We start from the raw sequence: 17,694 nt of genomic DNA on the forward strand, positions 1-17,694 counted from the left end.
AACCGGACCGGACGGCGCCCAGCGCCCCACCCTGCCCGGCCCCGCCCCGGCCCCGCCCCGGCCCCGCCCCGCCCGGTCCCGCCCCGGCCCCGCGCCCGACCCGGCCGCCGCCCGGCCCCGCCCCGCGCTGCGCCGCCGGCCGTGCCGCCTCGCCATTGGCTGCTGCGCGCCGGGCGGCGCTGCCCATTGGCCGGGCGGGCGCGCGGCGGCGCCGGCGATTGGCGGGAGGCGGCGGGGGCGGGGCCCGGCTCGCCCGCCCCCCCCGCCGCAGCGCGGCCCGTTCCCGTCGCTGCCGGGCGCGCCCGCGGGTTCTGTGCGCCCATCCCCGGCCGGGCTGTGGCCGAGAGCGGCCGCGCCATGGCCGAGAGCGGCCCGGGGCCGGCGGCGCCGCGGGACGAGGCCGCGGAGGAGCCCGAGGGCGGCGGGCGGCGCTGGGGCGCTCAGCACGCCGGGGCCCGCGAGCTGGCCGAGCTCTACTCGCCAGGTGAGGCGGCGCGGACGGGCGGGGCCCTCGGGCCGGGTGCTCGAGGTGGCTCCCGCAGGACCCGTTCCCCTCGAGCCCGGTTCTCCCCGGGCCCGGTTCTCCTGTGCCCGGTTCCTGTCGGGCCCGGTTCCCCCGGCCCGGCTCCCCCGCCGCTCCGGGCCCCGGCCGCTCCCGCGCGGCTCCGTTCCCCCGGAAGAGCGGGCAGGGCCCGGGGCTGCCGTCCCTCGGCCCGGCGGGGGCAGCGCGGGGCTCCGAGCGGGGCTGCGGCACGGGCCGGGCTGCGGGCGGGAGCGTTTCCAGCAGAAACTGCCCAGAATGGACGTTCTGCTCTCCAAAGCCGACAAGCGTAGAGCGAACCTTTCGCTCTAGACGCAGGTGGGCAGATGTGGTCGCAACACGAGGTAACAACAGAAGCTTTGCCTTCAGAACATCTGTTCAGTGGGCTACCCTGTGATCTCCAGGCCTGGCACCTCAGAAAGGGGCAGAGGGATGCTTGAATTCCTGTTTCGCTCTTCCTGAAGCTTGGAACTTGTCAAACAAGCTTCAGTTTTTCATTGGAGTGCTCGGTAAATGACTGTTTGACTATGCTGTGGAAATAATTGCAAAGTCCTTGTAAAAAAAAAACATGATTTGTTTTTAGCTCATGGTGTGAGCAGTGCTGGGTATTCCTGCTATTCCTAGTGAATCCATTCTCTGGTGAAGAATTAGGGAAGGGAAGATGTGTTTTCAGCATCTTGTGGTTTCCAGCAGATCAGCTGAGCCCAGCTTGCACATCCAAGGCAATTCCTGCACAAGTGGGTGTTCTTACTCGCACAGAGCCATGTGATGATAGGAAATCCAAGGCCTTTGTTGGTTTGTGTGACTGGGGCAAGTCTGCCCATTTCAGTTTCTTTTGCTCACCTCCTGCTTGCCTTTGAGAAGGTCCTGTGTGACACCTTTCAGTTGCTCTGGTCCATCCAGGACTGATGCCTGTGCTGCACATAAAAGTGGTCACTGACTTTACCACTGGTCTGGCTCATAAGGAAAAGATTTTCCTCCCCAAAGAGCTTGCTGTCCTTCTCGCTGGCTGTACACATGTACAGTGATATATCAGAGAGCTGAGGGTGTATTAGATATGCAGGTTTCTTCTGGCATTCCATAAAAAATTTACATAAGCAATGCCAGAATATGTTTTGTGGTGGTAGCATATCATGTTCAAATTCTGAATTCATAAGAACAGGGATTACATTGAATTGTGCAGAGTGAACATGACTGGAATATTCCCCTGATTTCTTTAAACGCGTACTTTGTGGCTTTGGCACTTCATTCCTTCACACAGGACACACTTTGGGATTTGAGTGCCCTTTAAACATACGTTATCAGCGCTGACTCAGTTCCTTGACTGATTTGCCTTCCCAGTGCAGACCTGAGGCTGCGTATTTGAACCTGAATATTTGACAGCCATCCTGGATCCCTATGTTCGGAGTACAGAGGTGTTTGCACACACTGAACTCGGGGGACTTGCCAGCCTCCTTTCCAGCAGTAAGCTAATTGTTCCATGAGGATCTACCCACTTAGCTCCTCTAATCAGGGTGTGGTTTTCTTATGCAGGAAATGAGTGTTAATTAACTCTTATTTTCATTACTCCAGGGATCTCTTTATAGAATCACCCACATTGTGACCTGATGCTGCTGTCAAATATGGCTGTTCTTGTGTCTTAATTTAATTTTATTATTCTCTCCTCTGGTACTGCAGAGGCTGTTAATTTATATACCCATGGCCCTTCTAGAGCTTCTAAAATTGACCTGTCAAAGTCTTTGTTCATACTTTCAAATATTGCCTTGTAGGCACATTGGAGATAAGACTGATCCTCCCTCCATTTATGTTCCTACTTTCCCTGCTCATTGCATGGTACAGTTGAGAAGGAGGACTTGATTTAGCATTTAGGAGGAGAAATTTGATCAGGCATTAGGTCAGCAGAGAGGAGGAGTAGGACAGAAGCTCTTGTCCTGGACACATGCCAGGCCTGAGTGTGCCTCTGCTCGTGGGAGAGCACATGCACCTCACTGGAGTCCTCCCTGAGCCCTCCTTGTGCTCTGCTTTGCCAGAGGGACTGGGGAAGGGGCTGCGGGGTAGCTGCTCCAGGGAGCCCTGGTCAAGAGGAGGCTGTGCTGGCTGACCCCTCACACAGGCAGGGACTGACCTGGCAGCTCCAGAGGGCATTAAGAGCTGCCTGCAGCCCTGGCCCTTCTGGCCATGGTGGCAGCTCAGATCTTCTTGGCCTTGGCTGTTAAAGGTCTGTTCTGTGCCCTAATCCATGCAGGTCTCAGCCTGAGTGTTCCCTGCACTCTGCCTCAGTGCCTTGTGGGGATCCAGCAGTGAAGAACAGGGAGCAGCTTTCTGCTGCTAGTGTGATACTCAAAGTGTTACTGTACTCTGATGTGCCTGTTCCCTTTTTGTAGGCAGTAAATGATTTTTTTATTGAGGTACAAAGTGGTACAGCAAGGTGCAGGAGAGAATTTATGCCAGTTTTTTCTCTTTTCTTGTTCTGTCCCTTGTCATCTCAGAAGGGCTGAGAGTTCACAGCCTTTGCCTGGGAGATGGAGGGCACAGACAAGACAACAGTTCAGGGAGAAGCTTCGGGGGAATGCTTGTGACGTTAGACAAGCCATTCCAGGGCCACCAAAATGCAGAATGGTGAGAATGGTGCTTTTTCCTGTTAGCTTTATTTAAAATCTCAGAGCTTGTAAATATTACGGATCACAAGGTGATTTAAATATGTTCAAGGCCAGAAATTTGTTCCCAGATTCAGCCCTTCCAGTAACACTGAATATTGGATGAATGCAAATTGAGAAAAGATGTGACGTGGAGGAACTTTATGCCAGCAATCTCAGGGAGAGGGAAACTAGGACAGTGTGAGATGATGCCTGATTTGGCCCCATTATTTGGACAAGGGCAGAGGGAAGAGGTTAGTAGTGGCTTGGGGAAGAGGAATGTCATTAAACAAGATGTGTGCACCTCCCATGGATAAATAAGTTTCTGTTTCAGTTCCCTGTCAGACAAATGGAGCAAGTCATCCAGGCAGTAGAATGGTCTGTTTCTGTTATTTTAGGCTTCAAAATGTCCTCTCAGATAAAAGTAAAACATGCTTTTTTCCTTTTTTTACCAACAGGAAAAAGACTACAAGAATGGATCTCTGTCATCTTATGCTTCTCTCTGATCTGTTTCAATTTTTACAATCTCCTCTTCTACTTGCGACTGGAACACACACCCTCAGTTCTCGTTGGGATATGTAAGTAGGAACTATTTGCTGCCCTGCTCAAGGGAAGACTGTTGTGGTGTGGGAAGCAAATGTGGGATCCTTAAGGCTTGGCTTGCTATTGGAAAGGGAGAGGGACATTTGTGTGTGAGCCTCTGAAACTGAGACCATCTGCAAACTGTGTTATTGCTTCGTCTTTACATTTCAGTGGCTTCTCAGTATCTCAGAGGGGAAGTTTTGATGTAGCTGGGTAAGTTTGGTGTTCTTGGGTAGTCACCGCAAGTGTAAGGACTATTGAGAAGGAAAAGAGTTGTCAGAATGGTCAGGGTTGGAAACAAAATACATTGATCAACAAAAATATTCACAAGAACTTTTCAGAATGCAAAAGCTCAAGAGAAATGTTATAAAAGACACTTCAGGCATCAAACTGGCTTCATTTCTGGGGACTGCAGACTGAACACGAGAATTTTGGAGAATTGTGCTTTCATGTCAGGATGTGATGTTTGGCCTTTATCCTGAATGATGGCTTTTTCCAGGAATATAAAAAAAGCTGATTCCACCTCTTCTGTGGAGGAGAGGAAGAATGTTCAGCCCCTGTGCTTTAGAAAAAAATAGCTTCCCTATAAACTGTGTGAGGTGTCTGTTTTAGAAGAGAATGGTACTTGTTCATAATCAGTGCTGTGCATTGCTAATGAGTTCAAACAAACAAACAAAGCCCACCCAAAGCACTGCACCAGGTTCAAGCAGTGGTACATGATAGAAGCTCTGAATTTCTGCCAAATCTGGTATGTGGTAATTCCTGATGTCTGTGTAGAGGTTATTGGCTATGTTGGGGCTGAGGGGGAGCAGTGTCCTCCACTGTGAGTCACACCATCTCTCTTGGCCTAATTCAGTCTTGCCTGCTCTCATCTGATTAGGTGGAGGTGTTGGGAGGAATGGAGAAGAACATGGCATGGGAACTGCTCCTTAGGAATGAGGGCAGAGCCAGACAAGAGAATCAGCAATGATGGTTAACCTGTGGTGCAATCTGTTTGCAGCTGGCTTTCATCTCAAAGTTAATATTGATAAAAGCTTGAGTTCTCTGATATCCTGGTTACCAGTTTAACTGATAAAGCTGCCAATTCACTGATAGTATTATTTAAGTAGTAGTGAATGATTAAAATAGCAGAATCTGGATTCTGTGTAAATAAAGTGGTGTGGAAATAACTGATAGTGTGTACAAAAATGAGTGCCATAAAGTAGTAAGTGCTTCAGGCTATCTGTCTTGTTTTGCTGCCTTCAATACATTATTTCTCCAGGTGAAGCATGAATGATATCTAATTAACAGTGATTATTAGGTTTTATTGCATATTGTGAAAGTCATATCCATAAAAGTCCTGATTCCTAAATACGTGAGCAGCTCCACGGGCACAGTTGGGAATCCTGAGTCACCTGCAGGGTGAGGTGTGTTCCATTCACAGCTTCCCTCAGGCTTGGCTTGGAATATTGACCTTCGAGCTGAAGTCACAAAATAAACATTCTGCTAATGAAGACGGAGCTCTAGATCAAGTTCCTGCCAGGTCTTTGGGAATCTGAAAGGGGTCACTGATCCAGTGGGCTGGATCTGTTCTGCTGCACAGACCTGTTCGGTGGGTCAGGGACTCCTGTGTACTCTCACGTAAATGCATATTTTCTTTTAGGAAATGAAGTGGTTTGAACGTTCTGCATCATGTCACTGAGCCTAAACCCTGTGTCTGCAATTAAAAGCCGTGTCATAGCTTCTTTCTTTGTGCCTTTAAGGGCACATGGAATTGTAACATGAGTAATACTGTAAATACCTTAACCTGGCGATTCTTGGGACAGAAGAGATCTGCTCCTGTGGCTGGCAGTCAGGCAGCACGTCCCTCCCTGTGTGCTGTGGGGGTGTGGGAGGCAGGTGCCGTGGCCGTGCTGAGTCACTCACTGTCTGCAAGGGAGCGCAGCACTGAGGGGACACCTCCGTGGCCTTGGCTCAGTGGCTCTTGCACTGGACTGTGTCCTGCTCACTGAGGATGAGCTTGCTGGACAGGAAGAGCCATGGGACTCTCTCGTCTTCCAGGCTGGTTTAGCAGAGATGAGACAATTTCCTTCCCCTCCTCACTGTCAAAAAAAAAAAAAAAAAAAGAAGAGCGGGCAGAGGATGGATTTCTGTTGTGGTTTGTGCTAACTGCACTCATGCCCTGTTCTGGATATCCTCAGCTGCTGGGCAGCCATGGAACTGTTCCTCTTTCTGCAAGCTGAGAGTAGCGCACATTTGAGTTTGGTGTTTTATTTGCATGCACACAAGCACCCAGTTAACTCAGGCAGCCCTGGCTGGGAATGGGGCTGTGAGGGAGCCTGAACACCCCCACTTTTCCCACTGCAGCGGGACACAATCCCAGCAGTGCTGCAGAACCAGAGCAGCCTCTGCCACTGTAATTGAAGGTTGGTAGTGCCAGGGACAAGGCTGGCAAAGGGATTATTGTGTGGTAAGCAGAAAAGCCTCACCAAAACATGTAGTATCAGGCTTGAAAGCCCTTACACCTTCAGGTGAGCTTGTGGTGTCCAGCATATTATCCAATGTACATGAGTGGAGTATATAATTCATATATTAGTAGCATCTAGATAAAAAGTTTGGCAAGTTACAGCATGAATCTTGGTTTTCATTTTCCTCTCCTTCCTTCTATTTTGTCTAGGGTTTTAAACCCCATTTTTCCAAGTTGGTTGACTTGTTTCAGACATTTGGCTTTTATCTGCAGCCACATTTGTTTGTGACAGGGACTGTTCATTGCAGTCTTACAAAAAAATGAAGAGTTAACTTTGTGTTGTAACCTGTTTATATTCGTAAGAACTGCCCCACATAGGACAGATATCTTTAGGAACATCTTGTGACATGATAGAAGTTACAATTAATTACTGCTCTCTTGAAAGATGGGCAACTGATTTTTTTAACCTATCTGAAGTACGTTTCATTATTGCAGAGGTTGTGGGTTAGACAGAGAGAGCACAGAGGAAGAAATCACTTAGTGCAGTTTCAAAATAGAAACTGGATCTCATCAAGGCCCAGAACCTCTTTGTTTCAAGCTCCAGCAGCTCTGCAGGGCTGCCCTTGGTGAGCTGCATTGCAGAGCCAGACAATGAGTGTGTAACACATGAAAGCTGTGGCACACGTTGGAGAAAAAACACTCCAGAGACGTCAGTGCTGACTGAAGTGAGTGCTGGGCATGTGGGTCAGTCATCCACATCTTGCTGCCTCACAGCTCCGAGGATGTCACTTCATCTTGGATTTACTATGTGCATTAAAATGAGTTTCCACTTGAAATTTTGTTTTTAAAGGCTCTTGAAATTACACCAGAAACCTCAGTTAGCAAAGGAAAATGATCCTTTACTTCAGTGCTGGTCCAAACAATTTGGTTCTTTGTCACCTGCTGTCTTACCCTACATGAAGTTACCATTGGTTACTTGGTAGCTGCGGGTACCTTCGTGTTTCCGTCTCCGGTGCGACATCTCTTAAAGAGGGAAACTCTGCCAGTTGCGATCGGGTAGCCGAGCTTTGATTCTGTAACCGTTTCACAGATACCTTTGTGTTGCAGGAGCAGGGTTTGTGCGGTGTCTGCTGTGGGTCCCGTGGGCAGAACTGCGGTGTTTTCCCATGGAGCCCCGGCACGAGGAGGAGGGTGTTGCTCTTGGAAGTGGAGTGACCTCCTACTAGTGCTGGTTGGCACTCGGCAGGCGGTGCTGCCACCATTATCTGTTCTTCATGTCAGTGGGATTGGGGATGGGCTCCTGGGCGTGCTGGCAGCTGCTGTTGGGCAGGGTCTGCCGGGGCTCCTGCCCTGGCACTGCAGGGACGCTGGTGGCACGGCCCCATCTGTGTCCCCACGGGTGTGCACAGGGGACAAAGACAGCTCTGTGTGCCTGCCCGGTTGTCAGGGGCTCCCTTAAAGTCACAGGGGAGTTTGGCCGGAGGATTTAGTTTATCAGGTGGTGGTTCTGAGCCAAGCTGTGCTTTTGTAGATGACTATTTGCTTTAAGATCTGCTGCTGTTCAGCCCTGGGGGAGACAGGACCCCGATTCTTTGGGGAATCTGCCTTTCGCTGCAGTGTCCAAGCTGCGGTGGCTGTTCCCCGAGGCTGTTTGGGGTGTGCTGGTGAGAGGTGCGGGGCGAGGTGTGCCCGTGCTCGGGAGGCATCGCTGGAGGCAGGACATTGGTCACAAGGCGTTCCCGAGCAGGGAGTAGCCCCAAGGAGAGATGTCTGCTCCGTCAGTGACTTGCCAGGGGAGCTCCTGTGACGGAGCCCAGGCTTTTCCTGTCCCTGGAGTGCGGACACTGCAGACAGGACTTGTTGGAAACCCTGGTTACAGTGTGATGTAACTGCTATTCACAGGAATACATTTGCTGTCCCAGACCCTCTCGTGTGCACTCTGAGATTGAGTTCTGACTGAAAGTTTCTCAGCTTTATTAGCCAAAATTATGAACTCTTTTGTTTCCAAGCTGTTACACTTGTTGAAATGTCCAGGGATTATTACTTTAGCCTTGTAACTTGCCATAGTATCAAACCCCTGCCTTCTCTGTACTGAGAGTCACTATGTGGGGACTGCAGGTGACTAAGGCATTTTATTTTCGTAAGCATAGAAGTGACAAACAACGGGTGCTTTGGCATATCGATATTTAGACAAGATTTTTTTCTGTGTGGAATTAGCCACGCCGACCCTTTAGTGCTGTTCAACCAGTTAATACAGTCGCTGATTAAACATGAGTACTTCTCAGTGATGTTACACAATAGCATCAAGTTATTTAATAACATCTTATCTTGGTTTTGTCCTCTTCAGAGACTCTAACTGAATTTTTACAGTAAATATGAAACTTTGTATACTTTGATGTAAGACTTCCAGGTTACAATTTGATCGTTCTATCTATGCAAAGCCAAGCTTAAGCTTGGCTTATAAAATTTTGGTGAGGTACAACTTTTAATTGTAAATATGCACAGCAGTTTTCTCTCTCGAAGCTCTCATGGGGCCTCCTCCTTCTGCAGGCCCCAGGAGCAGCCTGGCCACGGGAAGTGGTTTGAGAGTCACCCACAAGAGCAGAGGTTGCAGGTTATCTCTCAGTTTGACTCTGAAGCAGTGAAGAGGTGGAGTGGAGCCTTTCCGGGGTCACAAACCCTACACATTCCCTGGTTTCTGAGCAGGACACAAGCGGGACAGAGCTGCCCTGTGTCCATGGTGTCTTTGGGGCAGTTGCTTGTCCAGCCCCATGTCCCGCTCCGGCGTGTCCAGGCTCTGGGGAGAGGCACCTGCTGTTCGAGGGCCCCACTGTGCCTGGGAGGTGCCCACGCCAGAGGATCATGAGTGTGGGGAAATGAGACAGAGCAGCAGTTCGAGGAAATGTGTGTGGCAGTCGAGTGTTCACTTGGATACTGGTTGGAGTGCATTTATGCACCTTTGGGCTCGCTGTGTGCTGGGCTGCCTTCCTTCCTCCTTATTCTGCAGTCTACTTGCAAACCAAAGAATCCCACTGTTCTGAGCAAGTCCTGCAGCTCGTTGCCCTCTGCCCTCCTCCTGCATGCTCCAAGCATCTCCTTCTCCTCGGGAATAACCCCTGGATGGGCCGATCCTCCACCCCTCTCTCAGTGAGCTGGAGGAAAGCTAATGTGTGTGGGTCAGGACTTCCCTAATGCTGCACCGAGCTGCCTTCTGGTGAGTGTTGAATCCACCGTTTGCAGTTCTATACCTCAGCTGGGGTTACCTTGCTTTTTCTGACTGTGTGGTTGGCACTTAACTCGTGCTCAGGGCTGTTGATCTCCTCTCACCCTCGCAGCCTCGATGACAGAGCATCAAGATTTTTTACCACCTTTGAGCGTCGGCTGTACTCCTGTGCCTTGGCCTTGCCATTTTCAGTAAAGCCAGTGCTTTACTCTGTGTGAGGGTGCTGAGCTCAGTTCATCACTGGGCTGTGCCCTCTGAGCCCGGGGACAGAACACACACACCCCCCAAGTGTTACTGTGCTGGTCATGTGTAACCTCAGCACAGCTCTTGCTCTTTATTGCAACTCATCCTCCACAACTGCAGAGGAGTGAGCACACCCTGCTGCCATACAACTGGAACAAGATTGCTGGTAGTTAGATTTTTTTTCCCAATTGCTTGAGTATAATGCACTGCTTCAGGCATCCTCCATTCTTCCCTTTACCAGCTGACATCAAAACAACACGAGGAACATCTATTGAGCTGTCAGTATTTGCCTCAATTTGTGTTGCTGTTCCTGCAGTTATTTCACTCGGATGATGCAGCAGCTGGAGGCGAGGCGGGCTAATGGGGGCATTACCTCAGCGAGAATGGCATTTGAGTTGTTGCAAAGAGAAGTGTTGTTTGGATATCTTCCCCTGAACCCAGGCTGCTTGCCCTTTCAGCTGCTAGGAGCAGATCTAAACGCTATTGTGTCCCACCCAGTCTTGCTGTAGCCTGCATGTGTGGTCTGGAACAAAAACAAATGTACAGGATTTACTGCTTATAAAATAAGCTGTCTTCAGTATAATAAGGGGGTACATAAAGAATGAAGTGTCTCCTGCTGCATTCAAGAGTTTGGGCCAACTGGATAATGAATTCAATGGTGGGGGGTGATTTATAATATGAAAAGAGCTTTTTTATTTCTTCTCCCTTTTTGAAAATGAAAGGTGAGGGGAAGGACTGCAGAGGTGAGGGGTCAGCCGAGCAAAATGTACCCACTAGGGGAGGTATTCCTGTTCTGTAGGAGATGGGATAAGCACAAATATAGATTTAATGAAGATTGTTACTGTCCAAATGATGTCTTGCTAACCTCTTTTTGCTAATTACCTGACTGTATGTGTATTCAGACTGGGTAGATCTCATGTGGTTGTAAGTATCTAAGTTAGAGACAGATAAACAAGTAAACTTGTAAAACAAGTGTAAGATGTGACTGAGTCAGTAAAAACGCTGTGTTTGTCTGACTCTCTCTCTCATTCAAGTTGCAGGAGTTATTACAGCCGACTTCCTCTCAGGACTGTTCCACTGGGGAGCAGACACCTGGGGATCTGTGGAGCTACCCATCGTTGGAAAGGTTTGGGATTGTCATTCTTCAGCTTGAAAAAGTTCTCAAGTCCCTTTCTGCAGCACTGCCAGTGCTCCCGGCTGAGCTGGGCTCTGGGCTCAGCCCTGCCAGCGTGAGCAGCTCCACGCCCAGCCCAGGGAGCGGCCCCAGGTTTGCACCTGGCCTGGGGGACACTGCGAGGTGGCACTGCTCCATTTGGTCACCTGCCTTGAGGCTGGCAGAGCTGCAATACCGGTGTTTGCAGACCTCCCCAGGCTCTGTGGGAATGGCCTGTGACACCACAAGTGTTGGAACCTGGCTGGGCATTGTGGATGTTTAAAAGGTCAGGAACACAGATTTGGAGCGTTGTCCCTGCAGCTGAACTCCTAAAAACTTGTGGAACAGGAGGATGCTCCAGGAAGAATCTTCCCAGTTCTCTCTTCTGTGGGCCCCTGTTGTAACACAGTAATATTAGAATGGTGGTGACTGAAGATTTAATTTGAGATGTATTATACACCTGCAGCTACAAATGCCAGTTGCTTGGTGGAAGGTTCACTGGCTTCTGTAGTAAGCAACAATCTGTTTTCTTAATTAAATTTCTTAATAGCTACCATTAATTACTCCTCACAGTGCAATATTAGAAAGATCATTATTTAAAAAAAAAAAATTGTGGGCTGTTCCTTGTTATTATCCAGAGTTACATGAACTACAACAGCAGAATTAAAACTGTTTGGTTTGGCTAATTTTTGTTCACCTCCAATAGACTTCATAGTCTTTTCAATCCCTGTTTCTCTGGAGCACAGATTAAATAATTTTTAAAAATCCCTGCCAGAGACTCTGCACTAAATAACCACGAGTTGAGACTGCTCAGGACACCTTTGCACAGGCTGGACGTGCTGGAAGTGTTAAGGGCAAATCAGTGGTTTGACTGTCCCACACAATAAAACAATTGCTCTGTGTGTTCAGATGTGATTTCTGCTCCTAGAGGTGACTTCTCTATAGTCTGTTTGTCTTCCACTGCTTTGTCCAGTCACTTAATTTGCATTTAGTATGTTAGTGCTGCCATCTGTCACCCATAAATATGGTAGGCTGAATTCTAATTTTTTTAGTGGTTTTTTTTCCCCTTGGTTGATTCTGCTTAGCAAGTGAATTTCACGGGCTTGTTTTGCTTGTGAAATTTAGGTGCTGATGCTTTGTTTTTAAGATTACATACTAAAGGTTCTAAGTGAAAATTAAGAATAATAAAAATGAAAAGCAAAAAAACCCCTGGATTTGGGTGTGGGAACTGAATTGTTTTGCAAATGTAAATGAAATGATCTGAAGTGTTGTCATGACAAAAGTTTGAATCCTGCTTACATGCTTTGTACTATGGAATTCTCTTCAACTCAGTCATCAGGTCTGAATTTATGAGAGGGTTTTGGGGGTTTGTTGGGGTTACTTTTTTGTAATATTTTTCTTTCTGAGACCATTATTGAGTGCGGTATTGTGTTTATCCAATTCTTTTCCCAGGCTTTCATCAGACCCTTTCGGGAGCATCATATTGACCCCACAGCAATCACCAGGCATGACTTCATAGAGACCAATGGAGACAACTGCTTCATGACACTGGTCCCCTTGGCAAACATGGCATACAAATTTGTTTCTTTTTCCCCAGGTAAGCTGTTACTTCTGACTGCTGTGGTTTAGCGTTCTTGTTCCTATTGAAATGAACATCTGTCTGTGTGAAGTTTGGAGAAATCCATGGATGTGATATGACAAGGAATAGCTGTTGGAAGCATGGTGTTCCTGGAAGGAAGGAGAGAAACTTTCCTTTCAGGTGTGGTGGCAGAAGGTGGCACAGTGAGGTTCTCTAGCTCATCAGAGAATCTGGGGCTGGAGAGCTGTGCAAGGAAGATTAGAAGTTATGCTAAATACTCTTTGTAAGAGGGACCAAGCTGTGAACATCTAGGGAAACTCGTTGTTCCAAAGTGTGTAACACAAAACAGTGCTTCATCTCTGTGCACAAATACTTTATGTGCAAACTAAAAGTCAAGAATTAAAGGATCAAATTAATTTTATAGATGGTAAACTCAGCTTGACTTCCTGTTTATGGTGTGTTGACAGACTCTGGCACTTCCCAGCCTGTCTTGTTACATTTGGGAATTGCTTATGGCTCGCTGGCTCCTGTGACACTTCTGCCAAAGCAGCTTTGGTGAGGCCTTTGTCAGTTCCTGCAGCAGCAGGCAGCTCTGGCTGGGCAGGACGTTGTCCTGGTAGAAATGTGCTGTTCCATAACTGGTGTTCTCAGCTGCCTGTGGTGTTTTGCAGAGGCGCTGTGTGAGACCTGTCCCTGGGAGTGTTACGTCTTTGCCCTCATCATCTTCATTACCATGACGAACCAGATCCACAAGTGGTCCCACACGTACTTTGGCCTTCCAGGCTGGGTCGTATTCCTCCAGGACTGGCACATCATCCTGCCCCGGAAGCACCACAGGATCCACCACGTGTCCCCGCACGAGACCTACTTCTGCATCACCACAGGTACTGCCACCCTGCAGGGCCACCCTGCCCAGGACAGCTGCGAGACACCTGCAGAGTCGTGCAGTTAACTGTGCTCTGGCTGCACAAGCTCTTGGGAAAACTGCAGCTGGGTTTTTGCATCAAAAGTGGGGGGGAAGGTTTGTGATCAGCTGCAGGGAACTTGGAGCCTGAGGGAGCAGTCAGTGGTGCTGAGATCCGATTGTGTGGGGTCTTGGTGAGCTCAGGCCACTAATGGGGTTTGTTCATTAAAGCTGCTCTTCCTTCAGAAGAGCAGAATGTCTGCAGCTGGTCTGGAATGCTCAATTCTAAAGCCAGGCTTCTGGATTTTCAGCATCCACTCATTCTGACTCAGAGGAGTGGACAGGTTTGCAGAAAACGTTAGCTTCCTATTATATCTGTCCAGGTGGAAATGCTCAGTCACCAGTGTTGCACGATCCTAAATAAGTTGTCAAGTTAATTAGACAGCTGGAAATAAACCGCTCTGGTTCTTCATTCTGTCATTGGCTTCCACAAACAGTTCATGTGGGTTTTGAAACCTCTGCCAAGAAACAAATCTAATTCTCATTAGCAGAATGTCATGTAGAAACATGGTACAGTTAAGAAGCCTGACTTGACAGATGGTGGCAAAAATCTTGCCTCCCAAAGAGCTATTCTTTCAGTCCTACTATGTCCTGAAAGTTTAAGCCTGACCATTATTAGCAGTATTGGGCTGGTTGGTTTTTTTTTCTCATTGAACTTTGGACACTATCACAAACTAATCCTCTTTTTCCTTTGCAATCCCTTAGGTTGGCTGAATTATCCGTTAGAGAAGATAAGATTTTGGAGGTGTTTGGAGAACATCATCCAAGGACTTACTGGGGAGAAGCCAAGAGCAGATGACATGAAATGGGCTCAGAAAATCAAGTAACTTTTGCCAGCCTTCTGCAATCCATAACTTGTTGCCAATGTTGTTTTAAAAAAAAAAAAAATAAAGCCATCAGCCAAATTCAAGACCTGCAAAGAAATAACAGACTCTAAAGCACAAACTAAAAAGTGTTAACACAGACTACAATGAAAAGAACTAATTCTTAAAACAATACTTGAAATGAAGATGATTACTCTCACTGAGCACCTTTTTGTTTAGCCATGTCTGCTTTCACCTTAGAACATGCTTCATCACTGTATCCGTGAGGTACCGGGCACGCCAGAGGCAGCACAGGCATGCCAGGGGGACGTGGGGGCGTAGGAAACATGTGTTGTATCAACATTATTGAACACTTCCAAAACAGCTTGTTGCCTAAGACCTACAGGGAGAATGGTGACAAGTTTGTCACTTGGTGTTGGAGTGCAAGGGCACTGCATGAGAACAGTGGGGGGGCAATGGAAGCCTATAAAATCATGACTGTTCAGTGCACTCAGTGATTGATCAACGTACAGCTCTGTCTTCACTATCATGTTCAGCCTGATTGACGTCACGTGGAACAGACTTTGAGAATCCCGCTCCTCCGGGGGGCCACCAATCCTCAAGTGTCTTCAGTTTCCCTTAAAACAAATCTCTTCGACTCTCCACGTGGAATTGAGCAGTTTCTGCATAAGCCTTCAACTTCAGGAGCCTCTGAGAAGAGGGAGGGCACCCTACAACACATGTGTCTGTTTGTGTGGAGTGCTCACTGCTGAGTCTTCTATTAAGTGTTTCCTACCCTGACAATAAATGTTTGAAATAGTTCTAGCATTGGGCACACTGCAAATAGCTGTATTCAAGAGCTCAAGGTATCAAACTCATAATGTTAGAACGGAAATGTCAATGACTGGTGTTTTGTTTTGTTTTTTTTTTTAAGGTGCTTGCTTGTTTCTGTAAATAATATAAAGCCTTAATCTCTTCTGGTGTAATGGAATAATATTTTAATGTGATGTTTGAATGTATATAATATATTTATAACAAAGCAGTTGGATAATACTAATCATGTTCAAGTCTTGTTGCTGTTCTTCATTGCTGCACTGGCAGCACTGAGTGCAAGGGCTCGATCAGTGGTTGGTTGCATAACACCCTGTGCAGTCCCACACCTGAGACACCTGGCAACCTGTCACAGCTTGTTTGGCTTGGAGTGATCATCTGCCAGCATTTTAGGAGCCTGGCACTATGTTTCACCAACTTCTACACCTTTCAAGAAGTGTAAATAATTAATTCTGCTCTGGATGCAAAGGAGTAACCCCAACTGACTTAGGGTGAAGAAGTTAATGTGATTTGGATCTTGTTTAGTTCTTGCCTGACTGAAAACTTACTGATGGTCAAATGTAAGGTATTTTCCCTCCTCTAGTTGTAAATTGTGTTAAATTCAAACTGCCTCTTCCTGAAGAGCAGGGTATGATGATATTGAGTCATAGGTTTATGATCTCCACTTCTTCAGATATGGTGGATGGCTTCTGAAAGAGTTGGGACCTGGTAACTCTCCCTTCAGTGGGAAGTACTGAATGCAGATGCCTCTGAGCTGGGTTCTGCAGATTAAAATCACAGTTGGTACCTTGGTCACAAAATATTTCATTTAAGTGTTCAGACCGTTGGAGAACTTTATGCCATTACATGAAACTGCTGTCTGTTCCCATTGCCTCAGTCAGTATCGGGTCTCCATGCAGCTTTGACATTAAAGAATTCTTCCACTTCAGTAGGAGTCCCAAAATGCTTTCAGTTGATACTGGAGAGCCCTAGAGGGAACTGGGTGGATGCTCAGGGCACCCATGTAAATCAGCCTGAAGCACTCAGTCCTCTGAGCTCTTTTCACTGCGTGTTTAAATGCCAGGTGAGTAGCAGTGGATGGAATGAATGGGCTTGGGACACAAATCACCAGAATTTGTACTTCCAAAGTGCTGCTCAAGGCATTGCTGCTGCCCAAACCTCTCTTGGCTGCTGTTGCCTTACTGGAAACAAATCTGAGCTACTCATACTGGTGGCTGCTGGGACTATTTATCTGTTAATCTTGCTTAATTATGAGAAACTGGGACAGAGTTAATCTCCGGATGCATTTTCCACGTGGATGCTGTGCTGGGCTCCTGAGGCAGAGGTGGCTCCGTGACTCCCACACCCGACGTGGCTGCAGCTCCCAAGGTCTCTGTTCCACCTGTTTAAAGACATGGATGCTCACACAAAATGAATACGGCAATTCTGGAGCAAAAGGCTGTGTGGATCCTTCTTACCAGCTGTAAATCTGGCTTAAGATAAATTTATCTTAAGTTGATTAGGAACAGATTAGAGCTGAATCAGAATAAGGCACTCCTGTTAAACTCCACAGGGATGGATGGCCTGCATTTCAGTTCAATGCTTTTAAATGCTTTTAAAAGCTCTCTGATTTCAGTCTCAGCTCCACAGAGAACTCTGGTCAGGCTGCTGCTCTCTGGACCCTCAGAAGGACTCTCAGGCTTCCAACTTTTGCCAGGGCTGCGGTTGCCCTCCGTAAGCGGATTCTCGTGGTCACAAGGGCCTCGGAGGAGCAGAAGTGATCCCTTATATGCATCCCAGGAGCAGGACTGATTCCTTGTGTATGTCCCAGGAGCAGGAGCGATTCCTTATGTGCAGCGGTGGAACTGCAGAAGCCCCCCCCGACAGAGCTGTCAGGGAAGTGTTGCACTAGTAAAGTGAAAAGAATTACTGTAAAGTGTCTCGAAATCCCACTTGGAGGTTTTGGCTCAGATGTGGTGCCTGTCTCTGTGATCCTCCCGGGACTTGACTTAGCAGCCTAAGAGGTGGAGGGGAACGCTGGTTGGAAGGGTGTGAAATGAGCCACCCACCCCAAAGCCATTGGGAGAACAATCCTGCTGGATGAGCTGGGCTCTGGCTGCTCGGCACCAGCCCCGGCTCTCCTGCTGTGCTGCACACCCTGGCCATGGCCCCAGCCGGCTGAGCTGGGCTCTCGTGCCATCTAGCTGCCTTGTCCTGCTGCCTTTTTTCTTTCTGCTGCCTTGTCCTGCTGGCTTCCCTGCTGCCTTTTCCTGCTGCCTTGTCCTGCTGCCTTTTTCTCCTTTCTTCCTGCTGCCTTTCCCTGCTGCCTTCAGCCAGTCCGTGCTCAGCCGCGGCTGAAATGAAGTTACTGAGTGAAATAAAAGCCGACCAGTAAGACCAGCGTTGCTGTTTTAAAGCAGCTTCCAAGAACAATTGATGGGCGCAGCACCGCGGCACCCGTCGCTGCTCAGAGCTGAGTCTGGGAGGGCTCACTGCAGAACGGGGCTTAAGCTGCCACGAGTCTCCAAAACGTTTTGCTTCGTAATTTTTTCTGGATATTTTCATAGCGTGTCTTGGGGCTCACTTTTTGGAACATGTGTTGTAAGGCGAAGCGAAGCAGAACTAATTTCCTTCCTATTTCTTTTAACTTTTTTTTTTTAATATATTATGCACGAAGCGGAGGGGGGGGGGGCAAACTGGGCCGGAGAGTACGG

At 48.1% G+C, this 17,694-nt stretch overlaps 1 protein-coding gene across 1 annotated transcript; it reads left to right on the forward strand.

Annotated features, from left to right (window-relative positions):
- The first annotated feature begins 266 nt into the window (after positions 1-266).
- Positions 267-15,232, forward strand: LOC116452315 (transmembrane protein 189-like). The gene is made up of 6 exons (XM_032126658.1): positions 267-484; positions 3,636-3,755; positions 10,706-10,797; positions 12,277-12,421; positions 13,075-13,287; positions 14,073-15,232. The coding sequence occupies exons 1-6, from the start codon at positions 358-360 to the stop codon at positions 14,192-14,194; spliced, it is 819 nt and encodes a 272-aa protein (XP_031982549.1). The 5' UTR covers positions 267-357; the 3' UTR covers positions 14,195-15,232.
- Positions 15,233-17,694: the final 2,462 nt, after the last annotated feature.

Source organism: Corvus moneduloides, chromosome 17 (assembly GCF_009650955.1).
Source record: "Corvus moneduloides isolate bCorMon1 chromosome 17, bCorMon1.pri, whole genome shotgun sequence".
In the NCBI taxonomy this organism is placed as follows: Eukaryota; Metazoa; Chordata; class Aves; order Passeriformes; family Corvidae; genus Corvus; species Corvus moneduloides.